The sequence below is a fragment of the Condylura cristata genome, unplaced genomic scaffold (genome assembly GCF_000260355.1).
Source record: "Condylura cristata isolate star-nosed mole 26May11 unplaced genomic scaffold, ConCri1.0 scaffold00020, whole genome shotgun sequence".
Classification (NCBI taxonomy): Eukaryota; Metazoa; Chordata; class Mammalia; order Eulipotyphla; family Talpidae; genus Condylura; species Condylura cristata.
Genome location: NW_004567121.1, coordinates 23226369 through 23246466, shown reverse-complemented (window position 1 = coordinate 23246466; position 20098 = coordinate 23226369). Strand labels below are relative to the sequence as shown.

At 35.6% G+C, this 20098-nt stretch overlaps 1 protein-coding gene across 2 annotated transcripts in view; it reads left to right on the top strand.

The window, feature by feature from the left end:
* The window catches only part of TTC27 (tetratricopeptide repeat domain 27), a 107084-nt gene that overhangs the window by 77221 nt on the left and 9765 nt on the right, over positions 1-20098 (top strand). For both annotated transcript variants that reach the window (XM_004686307.2, XM_012727680.1), the window contains exons 14-16: positions 706-804; positions 5267-5319; positions 8384-8549. In XM_004686307.2, the coding sequence (XP_004686364.1) occupies positions 706-804; positions 5267-5319; positions 8384-8549 (318 nt within the window). The remainder of the gene's footprint in view (positions 1-705; positions 805-5266; positions 5320-8383; positions 8550-20098) is intronic.

The window sequence follows — 20098 nt, the reverse complement described above, 5'->3', positions numbered from 1 at the left end:
AATTATTTTCATGAAAGCCTAAACAGACATATACTAGGGCAGTGTGACTCTTTGGCTAGATTTGTCGCCTAACTTGAAGGTGAAAACAGAAGTTCTTTTCAGTGTATGATGTGTTCATCAGCTCTGAGTCTACTGATACTTTATATATAGTCATATGTAGCTTAACCATGGGGGTAAATTCTGAGAAGTGCTTCATCAGGTGATTCTGTCTTGAGTGGATGTCATAGGGTGTAGTTGCACAGACCTGGCTGGCACATTCCACTGCACACCTAGGCTGCTTCCGGGGCCACTGTCACATGCAACTGCCACCTAATGAAGCGTAATTATACAGTGCATACTGCTTTTCCATAGCTGATTCTCAGTAAACATTAATTTCAGGTGTATAATATCTGGGCTCATAAATGGAGCTCCCGTTGTATTCATGTAGTTTGGTTTATATGAAGAATGTTTTTCCTCAGCAACAGATATATATATATATATATATAGTGATAGATAGTGCACATGCTTTCAGTGTAAGTTGAAAATTAAATTGCATCAAAGAATTTATCTTCATTGTTAAATTGTATACATTTAAGCTAATGTAAAATGTAAGTCAAATATTTATTCTATAGCTGTGGATTTTCTTATGATAGTGTATTAGTACCTTAAGTGATTTTCATATGTAAATATCGTTGTGTGAATTACTTTGATTTTGGTCTTTTGCAGCTGGGGGTGTGGTTTTCTCTCGGTTGTGCCTATTTAGCCTTGGAAGACTATGGAGGTTCAGCAAAGGCGTTTCAGCGTTGTGTGACACTAGAGCCCGACGTAAGTTTGTTTGACTTTCTTTTTACTCTATCTCGCTAATATTTTCTAAGTTACTTAATTTGTACTGTAGTCCAGAGTAGCAATTCATGTGAGCATATATTTTCAGTTAGACAAGCTGAATAAATTCTAGAGAGCTGCTGAACAACATTGTATGCCCTCAGCAATTCTATGTTATGCATTTAAAACACTGTAAAGAGAGGAGATCTCATGTTAACTATTCTAATTAGAATAAAAAGAAGGAAATAGAAGACAAAATATTAAAACGCAAATTTTCTATTTTTTATGTTAAAAAAAGGAACAGCTAGCTATTCCCTTTGTGTTGGAGGAAAGTGTCCCTTTGATACAAGTTCACATCTTCACATATGATTCATAAATCTACAATCAAGTCTCTTTTTTTGGTAGCTAAGTTATTTATAGATCCATGTAGAAAATAATTTTGATGAAAGTGGTCAAAAATTCACTTCAAAGTATTTAAGAGGTTCTCAGATATATTTTGTTATCGTTAATATACACTGCCTTTGTTAACTGCATTGTTAGGAAGATCTTCTAGTGTGTAGTCTTTTTGTATTTAATAGCTTTTCTGAGATGGTAAACAATTCACATACTGTATAGTTCATCTGTTAAAAGTGATGGTTTTAGTATTTTCAAAATACTAATTTTTCAATATTTATCTATCATCATAAATAACTGTAATATATTTTCATACTCATGAGAAGAAACCCCTGTACCCATGAGCCGTTTCTCTCCACTTCTCCCAAACATCTCCCACTTTCCACCCCTCAGCCCAAGCCCAGCAACCACAAAAGTTCTTGCTGTCTCTGTAGATTTGCCTATTCTATTTCATCAAAATAGAATATACTATGATACAAGGGTTTTTTTGTTTGTTTTTTTTTTGTAGCTGGTTTCTTTCACTTAGATTAATGTTTTCATGGTTCATCCAGACGGTGGTGTGTATTATCAGTACTTCATTATTCAACACTTTGTTTGGCAAATAACATTCCCTTGTTTGGTCATACCATTTTATTTATCCATTTGTCAGTTGAGGGACAATTAGATTGTTTCTATTTTTAGCCTATTATTAATCACTGCTTTGAACATCCATTTACAAATTTTGTGTGTGTACATATATTTCCATTTATGTTTGCTATATAACTGGAAGTAGAGTTACTGGTTCATATGTTCTATGTTCAAAATTTGAAAAACTGCCAGACTATTGTCTAAAACACCATTTACATTCCCACCAGCAATGTATGGGTATTTCTATTTCTCACATATTTGTCCACATTTGTTATTATCTGGTTTTGATTATAGTTATTCTGTTGGGTGGTATCTCATGGTTTTAATTTGCATTTCCTTGACGGCTAATGATGTTGAACATATTTTTATGTGTTTATTGGCTATTTGTGAGTCATCTTAGGATGTTTATTTACACCCTTTGTTCATTTAAAAAAATTTTTTTTTGCCTTTTTGTTGTTGAGCTGTAAGAAATCTTTATTCTTTAAAGACTTTTGTCAAATATTTTTCCCATTCTCTAAGAAGTTTTTCACATTTTGGTTGTGTCTTTTGAGGTACAAAGGTTTTTTTATGTTGATGAAGATCAACTTATTTATTTTTTCTTCTGTCAGTGTTGTATCTAAGAATCTATTGTCAAATCCAAGGCTATGAATATTTTTCATCTCTTACCTTTTTTTCTAAGAGTTTTATTGATTTAGCTCCTACATTTAGGTTAAAGTACTAGTTAATTTTTTTATGTACAGTGTGAGGAAACGGCCCAACTTTATTTTACATATGGCTATCCAGTTTTTACAGATTCATTGTTTGAAGATTCCTTTTCTTCATTGAATGATTTTGTTATCCTGGGCAAAGACAGTTGACTAAATGTAAGAGTTTATCTCTAGACCCTTAATTCTATTTCATTAGTCTATATGTCTGTCTTTATGCCACTTGTTTACTAAAGCTTTAGAGTAATTTTTGAAATTAATAAGTATACCAACGTTGTTCCTCATTTTCAAGATTGTTTTGACTTTTAAGGGTTTTTTTAAATGGTATATTACTTTTAGGATCAGTTTTTTAAATTTCTGCCCCAAAAAGACAGCTGGGATGTTGGTAAAGATTACAAGTTCATGTGGGAAGGATTGCCATCTTAACAGTATTAAATCTTCTAAACCATAATTGTAGACTGTCTTTCCATTTACTTAGGTCTTTATTTCAACAATATTTTCTATTTTTCACAATGTAAGTTTTCCCCTTTTATGTTAATTCATTCCTGTTTTATTCTTTTGAATGCTATTATAAAGGGAATTGATTTTTTAGTTTTATTTTTGAAATGTTCACTGCTAGTATATAGAAGCACAATTGGCTATGTGTTTTAATCTTGTGTTTTGCAACTTTACTGAACTTGTTTATTAGTTCTGGTTGGTTTTATTTATTTATTTAGTGGACTCACTTGGATTTTTCTATATAAAAATTTATGCACATAGAGACAAGTTAACTTCTTCCTTCCCAATCCAGGTGCCTTTCTTTTTCTGGCCTGAATTGCCTGGCTAGCCCTTTCAGTGCAATACTGAATATAAGTGGCAAAATCCAGCCTCTCTGTCTTGTTCCTGGTCTTTGCAGGGAACCTTTCATGTTTTTACCAATAAGTTTATTGTTATTTGTAGGTTTCAGGAAGGTGCCCTTTCTCTGGTTAAATAAGTTTCCTTCTACTCCTAGTTTGTGAGTAGAGGGTATTAGCTTTCATCAAATGGTTTTTCTTTGTTGAGATGATTATGTAGTTCTCTTCACATCCCTTTATTCTGTTAATGTATTTATTACATGGATTAATTTTTGGCCATTGAAACAATGTTGCATTCCTGACAAATTCCACTTGATCATATTATAGAATTCTATTAATATGCTGCAAGATTTCATTTCATGCTAGTATTTTGTTTTATTTTTGTGTCTATAGTCCTGAGTGATAGTGGTCTGTTTTCCTTTTTCCTCTTTGTCTGAATTTGGTTTTAGAATATACTTGTCTTATAGATTAAGTTGGTAAGTGACTGACCCTCTTCAGGTTTTTTTGGCAAGAATATGTAAAGGATTGGTGTTAATTCTGCATTAAATATTTCATCGAATCTGGATTTTTCTTTATGGGAAGGTTTTTGATTATTAGTTCTTTTTCTGTACTTGCTGTAAGTTTGTTGAGCTTCCCTTTCTTAATTGGGACACTTTTGATAGTTTGTGTCTGTCTAGGAGTTTGTCCATTTCATCTAGGTTATCCTAATGTATCTTATTGTTGGCATACAGTTGCTTATAGTTTTTTTCTTTAAAAATATTTTTGTATTAAGGTATAATCTTTGGGGGGTGAAACTTAATGCCATTGAGGATCAACAGGGACCCTTGACACTTGTTGCTTGGAATTTGTGACCTCTAGAATCGCCATTCAGCTTCCAGCTCCCTGGTAGTTCTCTGACGTTTTGCCCTATACATGTGCTGCTTAGTCAAAGACTCAAGAAGATGCTTGTTGAGATTTCTGGGGTTCCTTCTCTGTGTAGATCTTTCTTCCCTAATATTTTGCCCTGCAAATTCTAGCTACTTTTCAGGACTAAACTCTGATCTCTTTTCCTTCATTCAGTAAGACTTAACTGTGCTCTGTTCGGCTTCATCTGCAGCTCTGAAAGTGTCTGGCGGGGAGCCAGTTTGATTGTTGAGATGCCTCAGTTATTGCTGTCCTCTCAAAGATCACAGTTCTGTGCTCCTGTTGCAAGCTTCTCAAAACAGTTGCTTGCTAATTTTTTCCTCAAATTTTAACTTATTATAGCGACAAGACTAGTCTTGTACTATGTCTACAAGGAGGGGTCTACTGCTTCTTAATTTTTAAATTGTTTGTATAGAACTTGACAACTATATATTCTAGATTTATTAAGAAATGGAACAAAGAAGAATATATATCATTCACACAGTTCTTATCAATATCAATATGGACTTTGCTTATATAGACATTGGTTTATTTATATAGTTTTTGTATAAAGGAGTATGTCTGATTGAGATAATATTTAGGAAGAACATTGGAGAACAGTGTTCCTTTATTCCCCTATCTGATGAACGATGATGGTGGAATAACAAAGCCCTTTAAGATAGGAAAAGCAGTATTTTCACTGCCTAGGATTTATAATAAATGTACATGTTGCATAAATTATGTTGGAAGTAGTTTGACTTTTTGTGATTCTAAATTTGGAATTAAAATCTTAACTTTATTCTGATTTAGTACTATAATACCTATATCATTTTGTTGATTACTTTTGTTTTTAGTTTTAAATTATAAAAAGTAAGTTGAATTTTTTCATACACCCTCAACATACCTCACTGAAAAATGTGATTATATAAGAGTACATCTCTGACTAGGAAAATATGTTTTATTTTTGGCTACAGTCATTATTTTATGTGAGAATCACCTCACATAATCATTTCTTGATCATTTCAGAATGCTGAAGCCTGGAACAACTTATCAACTTCCTATATACGATTAAAACAAAAGTAAGTACATCAGAAAAATATGAAAAACTTTGCTTTCAGAGTAAGTGGACAGTTTTCTTCAGTGGATTCCTGAAACATTGTGCCTTTCCTTCGTTTTTCTTTGCCCACTCACATGTTTGAATTAGATTGACTTTATATATGTATTTGGATTCTAAATGTAGTTTATATCTTTAAAATGTTCAGTATGTAATAAATATGGTTTGAACTGTCTGATATCAAACTTTCATTTCCTCAATTTCATTATATGTTGCTCAGCTCATTTGATAGATTCTTACTGATTACTTGCTGTGTGCAAGATGTTACTGAGAAGTATGAGCAAGATTCTTACTGATTACTTGCTGTGTGCAAGATGTTACTGAGAAGTATGAGCAAGAAATATGTGCAAGATGTTACTGAGAAATATGAGCCCAGTGTGTTTTCAGGAGATTTGTTTAAGAAATAAAATAATATGCCCGTTTTAAAAATTAATTAGCGATATAAAACCTTTGTAGTTACTATCAAGTGAGAAAAACAAAGACGGTTGTAGTAACTGTGACTAGTAATGGATAGAAAGAAATTACTCTGTACCAGACACTCACGTCATCTAGTGAACCTCAGAAGAGAGAGTCTCCTGATGAACGATCATGGTTCAGAAACCTTTCTAGAAGGTGCTGGACTGAAATTTAAAGGAATGCAGAGAGCACAGAGGAAACAGACAAGAGGAAAGCAGCCGAATACAGAGTGTCAGGAATGCACACAACACCTTAGGAGATAGGAAGTAAAATAATCCAACTTTGACTGTAGCGAGTTTTGCAGTGAGGGGCAGGTCAGAAAGGTGAGTGCACTGCGCTCTGGTGGTGGCTAACAAGTTGAGAGGATCCTTTTGGAAATAGGAAGTAAGAGGCTTCAGTGGGTAATTTGATGAAGAAAGAAGCTTTTTAGGAAGATTTACTCCAGTGGCAATATATGAGACAGACTAGAGAGGAAACTGGAGGCTGGGCAATGAGTTAGGGGACAGCTGTTGCAACAAGCCAGTGAGGAGATAGCTATGGAAAAAAGGAGCAAATGTCGAACATTTGGGGAAAGCAACTGTAGTTATTGACTGACTGCAGAAAATGAAGGAAGGGGAAGAGTCCATGATTGTTGCTGCTAGCGTTTTAATAAATTAATTAAAGATGACTGTACTTCCATTTCTGTTTGGCCTTATTTTCAAACTTAATTTAATTTTTCTTTGCAGATACATGAGATATTTCTGCAGATATCATTAAATATATATTATGTATGTTGAGGTTGTGAAATGTTTCCACTGTCCTGGGTTGACAATGTACATAAATATTGTTTGCTTTACCATTCTCTTCAGAAAATAATATTATGTTCTTGATTGCAACTGCTTGTGTGAAAACACCCTAGAGACTTCTTTGGTTTAAAGCAAGGGGTAAGGGAAATCCCTGTCATAGTTGCAGAATGATCTCAGTGAGTTTTTCTAATAACACTGATAATTTGTACGTAGTGAATCTCTTGATACTCTACTTTGTCTGCAAGGCCATTAATCCTAAGAATTCTGCTTTCTCTCTTAGGCATTCTTTCACATTACTCTTCAACTTCTGTTAACACTTTCTTGTCTTCCTGTAACATCATGAATAGGTTTTTGTGCAAAGACAAGGTCATAAGGACAAAGATAAATTACTCCTTTATGCTGCCTTTTTACTCTTTGCTTTCTTTCCCTCTCTTCCAGATATAGCTTAGTTTTGACTCATGAGATTTTTACTTTATGGTAAAATAATGTCCATGCCTTTCCAAGACTCCTGTCCATGCCTTAACGTCACTCTTGAAACTATGTGTATCCCTTTACCATTACAAGCTTCTTCTCTAAAGTACTCTTTGTTTCATCTAAATCCCCTGGGTATTGTGTCTCCACTCATCCCTTGGGAAGTTTTTTAATTTCCTCTGTGACTTTCAAAATGTAGTATCACTGCTGTTGTTGGCTTTTGGTTTTGTTGTTATTTCTTTCTTTGTATTTTATTTGTTACCTTAATTATTTTCTTCTTCCTTTTATTTAGGAGCATGGATTTAAGTTTCCAAGCATATGTGTGTTTGTTTTTAAGCGCCGAGAATATGTTCGGTGTGCGTTTGGCTTTACTTAAAAAACAAAACACAAAAAACTAATTTTTGCTTCCTAGTAATTCTCTTTCTGCCTTTGCTTCTCTTTTAATTCAAGGAAACCCCTTAGTAGGTCCTCTAGATTAGGGCAGTAAGTAGTAAAATTTTTTATTCTTTGTACTCCTGAAGATGTTTGCTTTTGAATTTATTCTTGAGTGTTAAATTTACCAGGCTATAAAATTTTAGGCTGACAATTGTTTTACTCAGCGTTTTTAAGTTAGTAGTCGATTGTTGTCTGTATCTTTTGTTGTCAGTGAAATATCTGCTGTCCTCTAATTATTCTGCTGTAGGTTTTAGGATGATTTTGTTATTTCGTACAATATGTCTTATTTTATTCAGTAAAATACACTTTTCATCATAGAAGTTAGGTTTTTGTTAGTTCTGGAAAAAGCTATTATCTGTTCAAATATAGAGTCCTGCCATTTTCTGCATTTCCTTAGACATTCTCTGGAATGTCTATGAGTTTTATATTTAAATCTTACCTCACATTCTTTCTTCTCTCTATTATTCTTTTAAAATATGAATACTATATGAATTCCTCACCTGTTATCTTCTAGTTTATTTGTTCTCTCTCTATTTGCAGTGTAACTTTTGTCACATGTTGAGGGTTTAAATTTTTTTAATGTCTTTCAATTTCAAACTTTTCAATTAGTTTTTTTCTCACATTCCTGTTCTTTCATTTCTAGTTATTTTTGTTTTGCAATTTCCTACGCCCTTTAAATTTTTAATGAATTGGAAAAGTAAAAAGAAATAAAAATCTTTGTAGGGAATTTCATCTTGTTATTGTTTGGGTTTCTAATTCTATTTATTAACTTGAAAATTAAGAACTCACAGAAAATCTGTAGTAGCATTTTATATATTTAGTTATGATATACTTATCTATGGTTTTTTCATTTTATTTTCTTTAAAATATGACCTTCAATAGAGTGAAAGCTTTCAGAACTTTACAAGAAGCTCTCAAATGCAACTATGAACACTGGCAGATCTGGGAAAACTACATTCTCACTAGTATTGATGTTGGGGAATTTTCAGAAGCCATTAAAGCTTACCATCGGCTCTTGGACTTACGAGACAAATATAAAGATACTCAGGTAGGAAATTTATACTTTTATTATTTCATTTTGCTTTCCATATTAATACTATCATTTGATTTTAAATTGTTTCTTTGACTATACACAGGACAATTATGTTAAACACATGTATAAAAAGTATTTTTATACATACATACAATATCTGGTTGATATTCTTAGTTAAATGTAAATCCCAACATTCTGTGGTCAGCTGTGTTTGTGTAATCATAGACTGACTGTTACTGGGACTCAGACTAATAAAGTAGTTTACGTATATACAGCTTGCAGAAATAAAGTGATGTTTTGTTATTTACTACTTTCAGTATCTCAGTGTGTTCTGTGATTTGTAATGGTTGGAGAAAACCGCATATTTACTTACTATTTCATGTTTGAATTCTGTAGAAAATAAGAGTACAACATTTTCTTTGCAGTGTATATTAGGTGGTCCATTCTTGGTGAGGTGAATTCAGAACTGTTTAACACTAACATAATAAAAAAATATTGTACCCTTTCAGAAAATTTGGGAAACTTAAAGTCACCATTTGATTAAGTACACAAGACTTTGTATTTAAGACAGTATACAAAGACAGATATGTTCAGCTTATGGTTTACAAAGTCTGGATGTGAAAATATAGTCCTTTGTTTACACTAATAAATTTACCCTTTTAATAGTGAGAGATTTAGAATTTTTAAAAAAACACAAAATATGATAATACCTCATTACTCTGACTTTTTTTATATTTATTTATGCATACAAGAACTGGGGTATAGGCCAGAGGTGTGGGGGTGAGAGGATTCACCAGAGACAGAGTGGGGAGCAGAACAGGCAGATCTACTGAAACACATTAAGGGGAGCAGTGGGTGAAACACGAGAGGTCCACTGAGCCATGTGGGTCAGCTCCCTGGCCAGTCAGGGATCAAATTCGTGCATTGGCAATAGCTTGATACTGCTGTCTTTAACTTCTGCATCACCATGGAGGCCCCTGTTATGACTACTGTCTGTACCTCAGCCGTTCCAAAATTTGCCTAATCTGAGCACCAGCCATTGGCTAGTATGTGCTCCCTCGCTTGAGGGCTTAAGTTCTGGGCTATTCACTTGAGAGGTCTGTGGCTTCAAGTAGAATCATACCCACTTGCAGGAGCTATGTTGAAGGGACTTAACTGTTACAGTGTAAAGAGTAATTCAAACATGAATTGAGAAGTTAGCAGAATTTTACATCCTATAAAAGAGAGGAGGCCTGGTAAATATATATACACAGTCACCTGACAGTCTACCACTTATCTTGTTGAAACTGTCTATATGTTCCCTACATTTGGCCCGTTGGCAATGAATTCTGATACTGTTCAGAACAGATATCATTGTATTTCTGAACCATTAATGATGGCAGAAATCGTAACATGTTTATTTCTTATTTACTTGAACAGTGATTTTTAAAAAGTTTCATTACTAAGAAAGTGTTCTGAGGCCCGTTCCTATAATCTCAAGGAGAATGCAAATAGTTTACATTGGCAGTCTATTCATTTTATACTTGGAGTAAATTCTATTCTTTCATAATAAAAAAATGTGCATAAAACACTCAAATCCAACACTCCTCATTTAGACATCACTGCTGGCTTAAATCCAGCATTCTTTGGAATTGCAGCTGTCAGCAAGGAGGGACCTCAGCGGTATCTGATAAAAGGCTGTGTTCCATAAGCTATATGCTGAATCTGTCCTCCTGCTTTCCTATACTACTGGTTATACTTCTGGCAGTGCCAACTTTTCCAGAATCATGTTAAGTAAAAATGTATCTAGGCCCTCCCTGGTGGTGCAGTGGGTTAAAGCACAGCACTATGAAGCTATCTGAAGCCACTGCAGCACGAGTTTGATACCTGGCCACAGAGGTGACCCCATGGCATGGCAGACCTCTCCTGACCTGCCAATTACTCCCCTCAGCACTGCCTGTTCTGTTTCTACTCTGTCTCTGGTGAACCCTTTCACTACTCCTCACCTCTGGCCTGTACCCCAGTTCTTGTATGCATAAATAAATAAATCTTTAAAAATATTTTAAAAGTAAAAATGTATCTTTCTTACATTTTTCACGAACAACTGAAAAGAAAACAAAACTTAATTAATGTGAAGAATGGTCCTATTTTGCATGATCACATTTCCCCCCAACTTTAGTGCTGAATTCAACTTTAGTTCTGAATGCATGAAGATAAATTTTGAGCATATGTCACAGAAAAGAAAAAGGCCTTAAAAAAACTCCTTGCATTGATTGATATCCTTGATTTAACGTTTGTCTTAGATTTTTCAGAAATTTTAGTGGCTGTATTTAGTTCCTTGCTTTGTCAGCAAATCTAATAGTAAGGAATTTTCACTAATAGCAAAATTGTGTTCTTGTTTCCATTTAAAATTTCCAAATCCTGTACCTCTTAGCAGTTTCTAATTTCTAAGATCTGAACTTAGGTCAAAGGCCAGTTACTAGAATTTATTTTCAATTTGTGCCAACTAACATTTTAACCTTTTTTCTCTAATTCATTGTTTGTTCCCAAAATTCAGAATATAAGACAAACCTTCTTTTGCACAGTAGTATTTTACCCGAGTGTGGGTATTTTAGTGAGTTAAAACTTGTGTCAATAGGAATTCAGTGCTTTTAGAAATAATCAAGGGCAGCATTGGATTTTTGAGATTTCCCTCTTCCAGCCCTTCTGCCCTGGTCAGCATTGTGGTTCCTATTACACCCAAATGTTGCTTATAAACAAAGCACATTGAAAAGCATAGGATGCTATTAAGATGTTAGATGTTATGGCTTTTAGCTTAATGTTTACATTTGGATTTATTTGGAGAAATATTAAGAACACAATGACCAGCTAACCAGTGAGTCCCTGAGATTGAATTAGCGACTTGAGCACCTTATTTTTGCTGATCACCATCAGGTATTCACATGGAGAAATAGCTACAACAAGATCCTGTGTTAGTTTACTCTGGACTCTAAATAACTCTTTAGAAGTGTCATAAATGCCGATGGCCATGTGTAGGCTCTGACTTGGTTGAAATAACTCCACAGTGACTAAGTCATTCTTGAACGGAAGTCTTGATGGCTAGTGATGGACATAGTCATATTTTACTTCCTGGCATGTTTCTTTTCTGTCTGTTATCACACACAGAGACGATCTGGACGTTTTCTAGAGTATTCTTATCCTTGGCAAAAAGTTTTTTTTTACTTTATTTGACTCTACAAGTTCAGCAGTTTAACAGCAGGTGTCTTTCAGAGCAACTCTGATATTCTTATATTTGACACTACCTGACCCCCTGCTATTTTAATGTGCTTTAAATTTTATATTGTATTTTTCTACTTCTTTATAGATGTCATTATTAGCATTTTAATTTTTCCTGCATTCTTTGTGTGAAAATTTATACCTATTCAATACAGACAGAGTAAGCTACACATGATTGTATTTTTCACCATTTGTAGTCAGACAGTGAGTGGGTGGACGCCTTTACAACCACTGCTTTCCCTCTCTCTTTATGTCCTAATCCTGATTAATGCCTACATTACAACTCAGCAGTGTTTTTCTATCATGTTTTTATTTATTTATTTATTTTTAAAGATTTATTTATTTGTACATACAGAACTGGGGTACAGGCCAGATGCTCAGGGGCGGCGAGAGGCTTCACCAGAGACAGAGTGGGGAGCAGAACAGGCAGATGGAGGAAGTACACTGCTGAGGGGAGCAATGGGCGGGTCAGGAGAGGTCTGCTGCGCCATGTGGTCACCTCCAGGGCAGGCGGGAATCGAACTCATGCGGAAGTGGCTTTAGCTTCTCAGTGCTGTGCTTTAACCCGCTGCGCCACCAGGGAGGGCCAATTTATCATGTTTTTATTTACCATAAAACTAATTTTCATGTTCCTGCCTAATTTGTCCATTTGATTTTCCTGTTTTCTGCTATTACGAATGATGCTGTGAATACACTTGTATAGCAGTTGTTGTGTATATCTATGAGTCTTTCCTCTTCTTTCTTTGATAACTTATACATTCATTTTGGGAAAAGAATTTAAGTATTGCATTTTACACCCCATTTGCTCTTTATAAATGGAAGAAGAAGGGAAGGGGATTAGCATATGTTGAATGCTTACTATGTTTCCAGCATTTAATATGGATTATCATTTTTAGGACTTGGCAATATTTGAGATAAATAATAAGTATTCCTCATTTTATAGTAAGTGTGTAGGAGATCCAGAGAGGCTATATAACTTGACCAGTCATAGAGCTGGTAAGAACTGAAGATAGGAATCACATTTAGGCATGCCGGTTTCTTTGTGTTATGCCTTGAAGTCTGTGGGAAGATTTATATTAAAAAGCACATTTCTAAATCAGAAGCACATTGCAGCTCCAAATCACAGTGAGATACCACTTCCTACCTGTCTGAATGTCTATTAACAAAAAGACAGGAAATAAAAAGTGTTAGCAAGAATGTGGAAAAAGGAAACCCTGTGTGCTGTTGTTGGTGGGTGTGTAAATTGGGACAGCCGCTACAGAAAGCTGTATGGCGTTCCTCAAATTAAAATAGAACTACCACAGGGCCCAGCAATTCAACTTCTAGGTACTTGTTCAAAGAAAATGAAAACACTAACTTAGAGGTGCGTGCACTCCTGTGTTCATTGCAGCATATTCACAATAACCAAGATAAGGAAACAACTTAAATATCCAGCGATGGATGTTGGATAAATATGTGAGATACACACACACACACACACACAGGAATATTATTCAGTCATAAAACCTAGTAACATGTTGTCATTTGTGATAACATGTTTGGACCCTTGAGTACGTTTTGCTAAGTGAAATAAATCAGAAAAACAAACATTGTATGTTCTACTTATATGTGGGATGTTAAAAAAACAGGGAATAGATTGGTCAGTTGCCAGAGGTGGGGGATGGGCAAAATGGGTGAATGGAGTCAAAAGATACAGACTTCCAGTTACAAAACAAATAACATAGTACAGCAGTATGGTAGCTATGTATTCCACTTTGAAAACTGCCAAGAAAGTAGATATTAAAATTCTCAAAAAGAAAAATTTCTCACCAAAAAAGTTTTTGTAACTCTGTTTTCATGTTAACTAGAAGAATCAGGTTATGTTGTACACCTGAAACTAATGTAATGTTACATATGTTATACCTCAATAAAATATAAAGGAGCTAAATAAACTTATACTGCAAGGAGACATATTTCCATTTCAAATTAATATGCATGTAAACTATGTATGTATAACAAAGGGGTTCTTTAAATTTAAATACATTAAATTTCAAATATCTTAAGTGTTAGTTTAGTATGTTTTGGCAATTATGTGTGCTTATATAACCACACCCACACACAAATGAAACATTTTCATCACCACAGAAGTCCTCCTATGCTCCTTTCCAGACAATTGAATTACCAACCTTTCCCTCAGCCAGGCAGCTACTTTCTGATTCCTCACCACAATTCAATTTTGCTGCTTCTTGAATGTCATATAAATGGAATCATACAATATGTATTCCTTTATGTTGGTAGTGTTCTTTGCTTGCATTTCTCCTTTGTGTTTTCTTTGGGGCAGGGCAGGCAGTGCTGATGTGTAGTGAGGCAGGCTTCCAACCTAGCTGAAGTCCCAGAATAAGTAGTGGTTGAGTATTACCTAGAAGAAAAGAGGGGAGTGAGTGTATTTTTTTTAAAAATTCTATCTCTGTAGAAAGGGTTTTAGCTCTATTTTATAGTTTTTGAAGTATCTGAGGTTCAGCAAGCTGAACTAATAAATAAGACTGATGTTTCAGAGCAAGCAGGGAGTACAACTCAAAGTTGAAGTCTGAAGGAGCGCTTAAAGCCCAGCTTTTTTGGCTCAAGGAGTAAAAAGAATATTAAACTGCCTACCTTTCTGATAACTGAGACTTGGGGAAACCACAGGCCAAGGTTGTAGACCAGGAAACAGAACAAGTTCTTCAGAGAACTCCAAGTGGAGCAGGGAGTTAGCCAAGCTGGGGAGGCGGAAATGGCTTCATTCCTGGCCTGGAGCCCTCCTGGAAGTTTTTGTAACTGGTCCTAAAGCAATCCTGTTCCTTCCTTTTCTGAAGACCTCCAGGACTCAAAGGGCTAACGCCTTGTACTGTAGGCCAAGATTTTGGTGAGACTTGCCAAGGACTTCAAAGTTAGAGTTAGAGAAGAAGATAGTTATATCATTCTCTGCTTTTCTGTGTGAGAAAACTTAAGGGGTCACTGGTTCCCCACAACCATTCTTTACTCGCTGCACCCTGAGTGTAGCCTGTAATGGAGGTGGGTAATAAGTTTAGGATCAAGAACATAACAAAGTTCTGTGTCACCTAAATCAACTAGGGGTCTGGGCTAGGGATTTAGAGGTCATGATGTGGACTGAGTGGTGGAACATTGGTTTGAAACTGTGTGAGGACAGTGAGGCTGTTGACATTGATTAAAAGGAAATCCCTTAAAGTATCATGCTCAAAATATACTTAGAATATTGTCTGATATACCGAATGAATTCCAAATGGATAAATATACACTAAGTATTTTTTATCTTCTAACAAAATTAGGAGTAGATGTGGATGCATACCAAATTCCCTGAACTTCGAAGCAGTAACAGAACACTTGAAGGAATTTTTATGACCACATTAAAAAAATATGTGACAAAATACTTGTAATAAATAGGAAAGATAAAAAGCTAATAATATCCCCATTATATAAAGAGTTAACATCTGCTATGGGAATGACATGGTCAGAATAGAGAACTCAGAAACAAATTCAAGTAGGTATGAGGATTTAGTATATGACAAGGGTGGCATTTCAAATCTGAGATAAAAATAGAATATTCAGTATGTATTAGAATAGCAGGCCAAGCATTTGGAATCAAGAACTAAAGCTCTACTTCCCTCCTTAAACCAGAATAAATCTCAGTGGATATAATATTTAAATTGAAGTGCTTTAGGAAACAGGATTACATTGTAGGTGAGAGTCCATATAAATTCTAGAGTAAGACAGCTCGGGCTTCCAGCCCACCTCTGCTAATCACTAGCTGTATGATCTTGGGCAAGTTACTTAAATCTCTCTGTGCTTCAGTTTAGCGAAAAGGGATTGATAAAGTAAGTGCCCACAGGGTTACTGAGGATTAAGTGAGTTAGCACCTGTAATGGACTTGGAAAAGAACCTGGCACGTGCAGGTGCTTTTTAAGGGTAACTTTTCCTCACCACTGCCACCACCAACACCATCACTAAAAATATGAAGCTATGAAAGACCAAAAGACAGTTTGGCAAATAGTTTTATAAACTTAGAGTTAGAGAAAATATTTTAAATCATGACGTAAAAGCCATACTCCATTGAGGAAAAGATGAATAGCTTTATATTTAAAACTTCTACGCCTGAGGAAAAAGGATTCTGAGCCTTGAGTGGAGCGCTGGAGGTGAGTAGGGATAGGCTGTCACAGTGGCACATTCTTGTAGGTGGCTAATATGGAAACTTCTTAGAGAAGCCAGGTAAGTACCCCGGGAGAGTATGTGTCAGTGTGTCAATCTTGTCTTGGTCTTTTTACTTAAGACAGGTGGATTTATTTGCTGGGGCTTTGGTAACAAATTACCACAAGTTAGTGCCTTCAAACAACAAAAACTTACGTTCTTTATTCAGTTCTGGAGGCAGAAATCTAAAAGCTCAGAACATATACCTATTGTAGAAGGAAATACCAAAGGTGTTTTAAAAACTACATACCGTGCCAATACTAGGCATTTAATTTGATTTTATCTTTTATGAAAGTATAAAACTTACCTTGAGTCTTTTAATGTTTATTCCCTTGATTCCATAATTCCATTCTTGGGATTCTAACCTATGGAAAACATAAGTTTGAAAAAAAAAAAAATTATTTCAAAAATATATTGAAGTGTTATTTGTAGTAATAATAACATGAAAACTGCCTAATTAAATGCAGGCGAATTGTAAAATAGGTGGTGATATATCAACCTGGTGGAATATTTCTAATCTATGAAGAGAGTATAGAGGAATATGAAAAATTCTATGATAAACTTAAGTGCAAAGGACAACATACAACAGTTACATGGTATTATACTCTAAAATGTGCAGAGAGTAAGACATTAAAAAGACATGCACGGTCATGTTAGTGGTGCTTGTATTGGGATTTTGTTTCTGTATGTATATTATTTACAGAAGACAACATTGATCAGACAAGATTATTAATGAGTGAAACAAAAGCAGTTTATAAAAATCTATTCAGTATACTCCTTGAATGTCGGTTCTTTGTTTCTGTAGACACTTCCATGGTGGCATTCAGGGTTCTCCTTAAAGGGGGATTCTCTTTGGGTAGATGAAACCACAGAGGTGAGCATTGCCCGAGGCATGAGGCCACTCTATTCCTCCAAAAAATCAGCTACCACTAGGATTTCATTCTAACCCTCAGTGCCTTTCTCTTCTTCCTTCTTATTAACACTTTTGATGAAGTTTTTAATTAAGACTGCAAAAACTAGTCTGGCTTCAGTTGAGATAGAGAAATGATAATGAAATTATTAAAGTTACTAGCATGATATATCAGTGTATACAAATATACACCATACATACATACATGTATGCATACACACATACACGCATACATACATACATACATACATACATACATATAGTGTAAAACACCTGAGTTTCCCCAAGGTTGTTCCATGTCAAATTTTTAAATTTTAATATGCTACCCTTCAGCCACTTATTGCGTGCCTAGTAATGTATAGTTTTAACTAGTTACTGATGAGTTAAATAATCAGAACAGTTTACCCATTTTTACCCAGTTTACAGCAGATAAAAAAAATTGCCTTTTTCAAATAACCTCCCCCTCCCCACTTTTGATGTTGTAAAGGAATATAATGTTGAAAATTTCATAGACTGCCCAAGAGGATATTGTGTTCTTTGGTGATTATTTGATCAAGTATATACTAACACAACACTCTTTGCTCCTGTTAAGTTACAAATGCCTGTTTTTTCAAGAAGGATTAAATATATGTTAAAAATTATTCTTTTAGTCAGTCTGGTAACCAGAATATTCTTTTTCTCACTTATTAGTGGGAGGAAAACGGTGATACTTGTCAGTTAAAAAAATAACTCTAATGGTTTTTTAAAGCTGTTACCACTCTGAAACCACTTTTTAAGATTACATTTTAGATCCTTTTATTAGTATATTTTAATAAGTCTTTTGTTCAGTTCATAGGACTTTCTTAATTGAGGGAAATAACTTTTTATTAAAATGTAGATGGTATACAGAAAAATATACACATCATTTGTAAATGGAAGTATTTTCACCAAGGAAGTGCACCTGTGCAGCCATTCCCAGAGTTGCGTCAGAAATTACCAGCATTCTCAGAGCCCTCTTTTGGTTACCGCCTCACCCCTCACACATAGCTAGGAGATCATTTTATTTTTTAATGTCTTAAAATGGTATTTTTCATGGAGCTAACCATTTGCAGCTCTGTGTATGCTTTAGGGGAATGGGAGCACATCTCTTCAGATACATGTTCCTGGTGCCCACTCACCACCAGAGAACCCGTAGTCGTCCACTATATCCCATTGTCCTCTCACTTGCCCCTACCCACTGCTCTCCCCTCTGGCAGTCTCAGTTCTGCAGTCAGAGGCCTGGGGCTGTTTGGGTTACTTTTGGAGTACAGCCTCTTAAAGTAAAGGATAATAAAGGAATATTCATGTGATTGCCTTTTGTTTCATCTTTAGCAATCTTTCAGTGTGCTTATTCTTGATTTTTCTTTGTTTTTAATTTAAATTTTTTTTAATATTACATATATTGTTATCAGTTCAATAGTAATATAAATCTTGCAACAAAATATAAGCTGCTTCCTGTGCTCTTTCCCTTACTCCTCAAGATCCTTCTCTCCAGTGGACATTTTTGCCATTTATACATTTCTGTGCTCGTAGTAATAGTTATATTCAGCCTTTTGTTATTAATCAAATTTGTTTTATCTTTTGACTTCCTGTTACAGTAAATGAATATTTAACTCTCTTGTATCAGTTCTTCTGCTACTTCCCTTTCTTACCTTGCCACTATGTTTATATTTAAATTTTTGGCTAACCAAATATACTGTTAACATTTTATACCAGCACATAAAGCCTTTAAAATATGGGTGTTACAGGATGCTATAATGGGGAGGGGGTAACTTTTTATGATGTTAATAACAGTGGTTGTTTTTGTGTTTTTCTTTTTGTAAACCTCTTGCCTACAATCATGATCCCTCCTGCATGCCCTCCTCCTCCCCATTTCTCAAGAATGCTGGTAATTTCTGATTCAACTCTAGGTGCAGTCACTAGCCACTGCAGTTACCTAGTTCAGCGAAATCTTCCAGTCCTGGCCTTGTGTAGATGGGGTCTTGTTGGTGCTCTTCTTTCTGGCTTCTTTCATGATAACACTTTTCTTTTGCTTTTATGACCACTGCTTTTTTGTCTTGTTAGTGCATAGACTACTCTTCATCCCCTCTTAAGTGCTGTGATCTTTCAGATTCCATCCTTGGTCTGATCTTTACTCAACACAGTCTCTCTAAAACATATACAGGAAAATATCAAAATACCTGCCATCACCATGAATGACTTCTCTTACATGTTCATCCAGTCAGGACTCTCTTTTAAGCTCCAGATCCATCTATTTCACCAGCTACTGAACACACAAACTGATAATATGAAAACAACTTTGTTATTGCTTCCAACCAGTGGGTCATGCAGAGGAGCAGGGGCCTGGAGCCCTCTCCTACCTGTGCCTGAGATGGACCCTTTTGTCTCTGCTGTCCCCACCTCACAGAAGTGGATGGTTGAGCTTCATTTTCTCTGTCTCCAGGAAGTTGCCTTGAAATATACCACTTCCTATAAACATGATGTGTGCCTCATGAAGTACCCACCTTAGGGGCTCCACTTAATCCATCTATCATAATTCATAGCTTCTAGGATAGAGTGCTAAGGACTACTGAGACCAAAAATTTGCTAAATTAGCAGTTCACGATTCAACAGTTAGGAAGAGCTTGAACTTCTTTAAGCAGAGTTAGAAAGTTATCACAACAGACCAGACAGAAAGCAATGAGGCCTAAGCTAAAGTAGGACAGACTGGACTCATTAGGAACATTGAGTCAATTCAAGCAGATGTGGCTGAAGTGAGAGAGAAGAGAAGTCAGACTGTGCTCAGTTCTTGGCTATACTGCAGCGGCAGGAGTGGGCAGGGTCCTGGGTCCTGTGCTGCTGCCGTGGACAGATGGAACGTGACCTACGTGTCTGGTAGGTGCTGAGGTGTCTGCTCCTGGGCTTCAGGAGTAGTGTCTGACTGTAAATGTGGTGGAGTGCTGAGGCTACAGGTGTGTATCAGGTCAGTCCGAAGAGCCCAGCACTCATTGTGAGGAGAGAGCAGCGCCGAAGAGAGGACCCTGTGGAAGAGCCTGAAGGAGCCAGGACACCTGGAGAGGTGGTCTGTGCCCTGCTGAGGAGAGCGCTTCAGGGGAGCTGGACTTCTTTTTTTTTTTAAATAATAATAGTTTATTTTTACATCACTTTGGGCCTTTTCCCA